Consider the following 8,284-nt stretch of genomic DNA (forward strand, 5'->3'; position numbering starts at 1 on the left):
AAACACTGACTATACATTAACTAACTAACTAACCACAATAAACTTCTCTTTCACGCTCAACGTGATTCCACTGATGTTTATGGAAGGAGGTGGAAAACTCTGTCATTACTACTTCCCTTCCTCTTCTCTCTCATTCCTCCTCCCATCCGCTCGCCCTCCAATCAGGCATGTTCTGCAATAAGTGTCTGGATTAGCCTTGACGATTGACAATTTACACAAACCAGATCATCATTATCTCTCTCTTTCCCCCATGATGACACACATCATGTTTGAAGGGCCCAAGTTTCCTCCACTCCACTCCTAGGGTAAAGGTTTCCACTCAATTTCTCAAAATAATGTATCTTAGTCAATAAGTAACAGCACCCTTGACTCTCCTCCGTGTTTGAACTTGATTCAGTTTGGCCTCTTTCACAAAGATATGGTGGGCAGGCAGGGACTGGTTCACAGAATGCTGTCACTCTTTCACAGTTTCCATTCTAGAACCCGCCCATACTTGTGTTTTATTATTGAAAGYGTTAAAGGAGGGAGAGTCTAAATAGTGGGTTGTAGTAAGTTAAGTTCAACCCAAGCGATTAATGAAGAGGAAAAGTATGAGCAGAAGGACCGACCACACTCAGAGACTCTCTCTTCTTAAGTTAATACACTAAACAGGTCAGGGCAGGGCTAAATATTAACACTGATAAGGACTAGAGAGAGACTGAGGAGTCAGGTGTAAGCAGTAGATTGTACTGTGTGAGTGTGTGATAACCTGTGTGTCAGTRAGTAGCAGTAGCCAGATATGCTACCCATCTTTCTCTTGGGATGGACAGAGACGATTAGAAAAAGAGACAGATCCATTTTTAGTGGCTCTTGCTCTATGTGTGTATTATAACTCAGTAGTAACATTCCATGGATGACAGAAAAAGAGATGTGCTTTAAATAGTAGAGCAGTGCTAGTGGGCGGGATAGCAGCATGGTGTGGAACGCACCCCAGGGCTGTAGGAGGCATGGGACTGTTCTTTTTCCAGGTGTTTCTATCTAGTTGGGTCTGACTCTTCCTCCGCAGTCAYTAAATCAGCTATTGGAACGTGTTTGAACTCTGTGTTGTGGAGGTGATTGATGATGGTGACGTTCTATCTAGAGTATGTTGAGAAGGGTCCTTACACTCCCGCTGTTTTCTACACAACAATGGTTATGTTAAGCTGGAGCTACAGTACCTAAAGTAACCCAGATCTTGGGTCAACTCACTGGATCCAAACTACAGAGTATTTGCTACTGTGGATATTCTGAGCTGTTTAATTTGGATGAACCAAACAGTATATATCTGATATAAGACCATTGTAGCAAGAGGACAATCTAAAAATAATCTCTCCTGATCCGTTGGACTGTTCGACCATGTGAATTAAGAGTCAGCCTGTGAGTCAACAATATTTTATTTTACTATTATTTTAACAGGGAAACACCATCAAGACCAACGTCTCTTTTACAAGGGAGCCCTGCATACTGTATACACAATTTACAAAATAAAGTCAAATAAAATATAATACAAATAATCAAGAAAAACAATCACATTCCTCAGCAAGGATGTCCCTAAGGATTTCCCCCGTGTGTGAGACGCTGTGTGTACAAGTCTCTTACCAGGGCCCTTCTCCAGGAATATGACCTTTGATTCGGGGAAGAAGTTGGATCCTGTGATGACCATCTCCTCTCCCCCGCTGACCAGACAGCCGGTCAGACTGGCCTTCTCTACCTGGGGAAGCTCCTGGGCCGAACGCTGGGTGGAGATAGAGAAGTAGCGAGGAATTTACATAGGCAGGCAATGTACATATGGAAAGATAGAAAGAGACAGAGAAAAATAGAATGACGTGGGGGGGGGTAAGCGAAAGTAAAAGGGCTGTATGACAGTTGAAGTTTACATACACCTTGCCCAAATACATTTTCAACTCAGTTTCACAATTCCTAGAGTTTAAATCCGAGTAAGTAAAATTCCCTTTCTTAGGTCAGTTAGGATCCCCAACCCCCCCACTTTTATTTTAAGAATGTGAAATTCAGGAGAATAATAGTAGAGAGAATTATTTATTCAGCTTTTATCTCTTTCATCACATTCCCCAGTGGGTCAGAATGTTTACATACCTCTCAATTAGTATTTGTGTAGCATTGCCTTTTAAATTCTTTAACTTGCGGGTCAACGTTTCGTAGCCTTCCACGAAGCTGTCCCACAATAAGTTGGCGTAGATTTTGCCCATTCCGCCTGACAGAGATGGTGTAAACGAGTTCCGGTTTGTGAGGAGTCCTTGCTCGCCACAGAGCTTTTGCAGCTCTGCCCACATATTTTCTATAGGATTGAGTCAGGGCTCTGTGATGGCCCACCCAATTACCCTTGACTTTGTTGTCCTTAAGCCATTTTGCCACAACTTTGGAAGTATGCTTGGGGTCATTGTCCATTTGGAAGACCCCATTTGCGACCAAGCTTTAACTTACTGACTGATGTCTTGAAATGTTGCTTCGATATATCGACATAATTTTTCAGTCCCTCCTGCAGCAAAGCACCCCCACAACATGATGCTGCCACCCCCGTGCTTCACGGTTGGGATGGTGTTCTTCGGCTTGCAAGCCTCCCCCGTTTTCATTCATTATGGCCAAACAGTTCTATTTCTGTTTCATCAGACCAAAAAGTACAATCTTTGTCCCCGTGTGCAGTTGCAAACCATAGTCTGTTTTTTTTTATGGCAGTTTTGGAGCAGTGGCTTCTTCCTTGCTGAGCGGTCTTTCAGGTTATGTTGTTATAGGACTCATTTTACTGTGGATATAGATACTTTTGTACCCGTTTCTTCCAGCATCTTCACAAGGTCCTTTGCGGTTGATCTGGGATTGATTTGCACTTTTCGCACCAAAGTACGTTCATCTCTATGGGACAGAACGCATCTCCTTCCTGAGTGGTATGACGGCTGCGTGGTCCCATGGTGTTTAAACTTGCGTACTATTGTTTGCACAGATGTACGTGGTACCTTCAGGCGTTTGGAAATTGCTCCCAAGGATGAACCAGACTTGTGGACGTCTGAGGTCATGGCTGATTTCTTTTGATTTTCCCATGATGTCAAGCAAAGAGTTTGAAGGTAGGCCTTGAAATACATCCACAGGTCCACCTCCAATTGACTCAAATTATGTCAATTAGCCTATCAGAAGCTTCTAAAGCCATGCCATCATAAACTTCCGACTTCAACTGCATGTATGTATGTGTGTGTGTGTGCATCTGAACAGGATCTGGACACTCACAACACTCCACGGGGATGGATGCAGCCTGTAGAGAGAGAACCTTCCCATTGGGCTGGGGAATGTGAACACGAAACACCACTCGCACACGCGTGTTCTTCCGCCCGATATCAGTCTCCCCCTTCCGCAGCTCAATGTCTGAGTTCCGCAGCTTCAGGATGCCAGCACAGTCAATACTGCAAGAGAGATAGGGAGGGGAGCTAAGCAACACCCCCCGATTGGGTATCAATTAAGCAATTCATTAGGCTGAATGAAAGGCTGAACGAATTCCATAATAAACCTTTGCCATCATATTGTGAAAAAATATCCATCTGAGTCAAATTACAAAGTGCAAAAGCAGTAAATTTGATTTATTAATGCTACAGCTGTGAGGGAAACACCAAATCTAAGACAAAACATKTTGGAAAACCAGAGCCTTTGAAATAAAAGCCTAAATATATACTGTGGTCAATGTAGATCCATAAATAAGGGAATAAAGTGTATTGTAAGCATAATATTATGCTTGGTGGGAAATTCTCATATTTTCCTGCTGTACTTAACCTTCCTGTTGGTTTGAATTAAGACAAATAAAATTCCTCCTGTGTGTATGTATGTATGTATGTGTGTCTGTCTGTGGATATTACGATCCTGTTCGATCATAAACTGTTATTTTTACACTTTCAAGGTCTTCCTCTGTGCTAGGAGGTAGCGCTCACAATTCAACTGAGTAATGTAATCCTTGAGCGACCATGACACTCACCTGGCAGACATATTGTTTTCGGGAAGCAGAGGAATCTCGAGAACTTTGGTGCTGGAGATGATGATCTCCTGGCTGGCGGTGGCCACCGTTTTCCCAGTGATCCGATGCACCTGGTAGAAGGCGTGAGGTCTGAGGTAGCGGTCGTCTGCCGTGCCGATGAACATCTGTAGGTTGACAGGCTTCTCGTTGTAGCCCATCAGCTGAGACAAGGCAGAGATATGGAGGGAAGGGGGGAGAAAAAACACACAAAAAAACATGAGTATGTAGATAGAGTCCATATGAGCATCGCACTTCCAGGACAATCTGCACATTTCCTTTACTTCCAAATGCCCACTTCTCTCTTTTCTGGAGGGAGTCTAGCCTAAATGTCAGCTTCAAACGTTCAAGTGAAAACCCAGTCAGTCAGGAATTTCTGGCAGGATCTCTGGAGATTCATCTGGATCCCTCTACTTGGCGTCCAACCAGGTCAACACACACACACACACACACACACACACACACACACACACACACACAGGCACACACACAGGCACACACACACGCAAACACGTTCTCCTCCTCTAACTAAAGACCCTCATCATTTCCCCCTTTGTCTACTCTCTGTTTTAACAGGGATCCCAACCCGCATGTGCACATTTACCTCCAAAATCCCTTCTGCAGAGGAACCACCACCATAGCCCAGTATTTTCCGAGACAAACCCCCAACAGGTCGAAGCTACCCAAAAAGACCAAGCAAAAAACGAGGAGACACGTTTTCAAAACACGAGAGAGAAAGGAGAAAGAACATGGAAATGGAGTGAAAAAAATCTATCTTGAAAGACATTCTTTGGTGCACCACAGTACCGGAAACAAAATGGCTAAAACTTTGCTAAATGGAGTGCAAACTTGGAAAAACAAGTCACCACGGATATGATCTTCAACTCATTCTGTGTGGTCTATCGTGCACCTTTTAAAGAACCTTTTATTGGTSAAGCTGCGGTTTTGGGTTCTAGACTAAACCTGTCAGTGAAATTGCCAACCAACGCCCATGACCCTGATCCAGCTGTGGTGCCAGTGCCAGCTTGGCCTGAGCCCTGGGCAGCCTGTGCAGCTGCTCTCTCCTTCTTGGCTCTTTCAGGAGCCAAAATGGCCACCAGCCTGCCATGCAGGTGAGAGGCCCTCCCCTCCATCCACTCCTCAGAGGGACAGAGAAAACACCGGCAACACAATCCCACTACTGTTAGGAATGTTGTGCTTGGCAGGGGCCCTCCACCACCACTTCCACCCACCACCTCCCCTGTACCCACCTCCCCGACCCAGCCAAGCCACATCCAACCCCTGGCTCCACTGCAGCTGGAGGGTTACCCCTGCTCCCCACCCTGCGTCACACACCGGCGTTACCGTTTGTGGAAAGAGAGAAAAAGGTTAGGTGTGGAGGGAGAAAAAAAGAGAAAAGAAAGGAGGGGGGTTTGAGGGTGGGAGTTGTCATTATGCAGTTGGTCCACAGACCAACAGCAGCCAAAACAGTGAACTTATGGTCTGGATGGAAACAAGTGTACCTGAGAAAAACACCAAACACCAAAAATCACATGCCGCTAGGTTTCAAAATATTTACTTTCTCTGAAACCAATTATTGGACATCCTTTTCCTTTCCAGCTCCAACTGAAAGCTTGACTGTGGTGGTGTGTGCTCACTTAGGGGGGAGAGATCCTATCAGCCACTCCATTGGTTTTTATTGAATTTTCAGACTATTTTCTCTCTGACTAAAACACATAGCTGGGACCCAGCGGGGTCATAGAGGTATGGGGGCCTGTTGGGGTCAGACAGAGTCAGTGGAAACGATGTGTTATGTTTAGTGGTCTTTGAGAGAAGACGAGTCCCCTGGGTATCATACAGGGTGGTAAAGACCTCTACTACTATAACACTGAAGACAGGAGCAGGGTTCTAATCAGCATAAAGCCTCAGTGTTCTGAATAGGGGTAGGAAGGTGAGGTACCCGGGACACACAGTCGGCAAGACGATGCTGGTCAGGGGCTTTGTTTACGCAGTGAACCCTAACCCACCCCCTCTCCCTGACCTCTGTGTGAGTGAGTGAGTGAGTGAGTGAGTGAGTGAGTGAGTGAGTGAGTGAGTGAGTGAGTGAGTGAGTGAGTGAGTGAGTGAGTGAGTGAGTGAGTGCGAGAGGGGGCAGGGTTTATTATGACCTGGCTCCTCATAGGCCTAGTTACTGGTTACAAGGCCCGGCTGGTCTGGTCTGGCTGGTTAATTCATCTTCAGGGTAGCTGGCAAAAAAATTTAAAAGCAGGCCCAGCAGCTGGCCACTGCAGCCCTGCCAGGCTCAACTCAACCAGGTTAGGTCACTTTCCTCTCTGCTTTGCAGCTCCACCTATTTATACAGGCAGGCACATCTAGGAAAGCACCAGCAACACATGGAGACCTTTAGAGTATGGGTGATTAGACCGGTTCTGTTCCATTTGACTTGATTCTTGATTCTTAACCTTTCAACACACGGCAGACACATTACAGCTGAGCAGTAGGCCTACTTCCAATTCAGGTTGATGTGGTACTGGACAATTTGTCTCAGTTAGAATTTCCAGTTCCGCAATGCATTGTTCATGCTGAAGTACTGGGTGCTTACTAATCAAATGCAGCKACTGCTTTAATGAACAAAAACAAAAGCATTTTGTTATTGCATGCATTAGAACAATGGTACATGGTGGTTAAGTCAAGAGCACCTGGCAGAGGGGCACACACAGGCTTAGGATAGAACTTAAAGGGACAGGGAAAGCCCCCTAAAGTCATTCCTAGCTGGATGTCTTGGAAGTGTGTGTGCCCTCTAAGCCTMCTCCTGTTGGACCTACGGGCTACAGGCTGATACCTAGGAGACAATCTGACTCCTCCCTGACCCTGCACTGACTACGCTAAGAAGSTTTTGGARGSCRGGGGCGAAGCGTGCGAGGTCACATCCTTGTCTCACYCTGTGACACYCACYCACYCACYCACACACACACACACACACTTCGGGCGATCAGCSTCAGAGGCGGTGCCATTTRGCCCGTCGAAASAAGGCCAGAGTCAGGGATAGGGCCTGTGGCATCCACAACACATTGGCACCCAGCTGAGCGGACAGGGTTGGTGAACAGTCCAGCCTAGTAATGGATTAGTCCTTCAGAGCTTTTAAAGAGAGGAAGAGAGGTGCACTATAATGGTCTCTTAGAGCTGCAAATAGGAGAAGTAGCATTGATTTAACCCTACCTGAATACAGAAACACAGCTGTTATAGTGGTATTGATGTTGTCCCTACAGGACTACTCTTTATAGTGGTATTAATGTTGTCCCTACAGGTTTAGTCTTTGTAGGGAACCAGGTGAGTCTAGCAGAAAGGTAAAGTCTCATAAGAAATAGAGTGCAACGACTCTCTGAGACAATGGATGTGCAGACTCTGACTGCAACTCCAAATGTCAAAAAAGCTTCTCTTCATTTTGGCAATTGAATATATTTAGATGTGCTGAAAGTTGTTTATACGATCAACATTACTTCCTGTATAATATCCCCCTATTATGGGGTCATCCTCAATCTCTAGAGAACCCTTCTAACTTGAAATACATCTAATAGCTAACTAGTGATAATTATCATTACAATTACCTGTGATAGTAAACAAAACCTTAATTCTACTTTCAAAAAGCTCAAAGTCATTAGGCATGGCTTTATGAGGTGCTTTACGGTCTGTTATTACTAGTATAGATATGGCAAGCGGACTATGGAAGCAGCTCTCCTCCCACCTGTCCCTTCAGCTCCTCACGCTCTCCCGTCCTCCCCTCGCTCACACCCTTCAGCTCCTCACTGCTCCTCCACCCCCTTCAGCTCCTCACCTCTTCCTCCCCACGGCCCCTTCCTCATCACCTCCTGCCTCACCTTTACTCACTCTCAACCTTCAGCTTCCGACATCTACGGTCCCTCCCCTTACCCTCGCTCCTCACCCCCTTCAGCTCCGACCCTCTACCTCCCTCTCCTCACCTTTCCCCCTCGCTCTTCACCCGCTTCAGCTCCGACCTCTACACTCCCTCCCTCCCCTTTCCCCTCGCCTCACTCCCGCCTCAGCTCGACCCTCTACCTCCTCCCTCCCTTTCCCGTCGGCTCCTCAACCCCTTCAGCTCCGACCCTCTACCTCCTCCCTTCCTTTCCCCTCGCTCACCCCTTCAGCTCCGACCCTCTACCTCCCTCCTCCCGCTTTCCCCTCGCCTCGCTTCCACACCCCTTCAGCTCCGACCCTCTCCCTCCCTCCCTCCCCTTTCCCCTTCGCTCCAGACACTCT

The 8,284-nt window shown here is 46.4% G+C and overlaps 1 protein-coding gene across 1 annotated transcript in view; it reads right to left on the minus strand.

The window, feature by feature from the left end:
* The window catches only part of nfatc3a (nuclear factor of activated T cells 3a), a 93,459-nt gene that overhangs the window by 23,210 nt on the left and 61,965 nt on the right, over nucleotides 1-8,284 (minus strand). Inside the window, exons 4-6 of the mRNA XM_024137269.2 lie at nucleotides 3,992-4,191; nucleotides 3,256-3,428; nucleotides 1,618-1,758 (exon numbers count right to left, since the gene is read on the minus strand). Of these exons, the coding sequence (XP_023993037.1) occupies nucleotides 1,618-1,758; nucleotides 3,256-3,428; nucleotides 3,992-4,191 (514 nt within the window). The remainder of the gene's footprint in view (nucleotides 1-1,617; nucleotides 1,759-3,255; nucleotides 3,429-3,991; nucleotides 4,192-8,284) is intronic.

Source organism: Salvelinus sp. IW2-2015, unplaced genomic scaffold (assembly GCF_002910315.2).
Source record: "Salvelinus sp. IW2-2015 unplaced genomic scaffold, ASM291031v2 Un_scaffold1140, whole genome shotgun sequence".
NCBI classification, from domain to species: Eukaryota; Metazoa; Chordata; class Actinopteri; order Salmoniformes; family Salmonidae; genus Salvelinus; species Salvelinus sp. IW2-2015.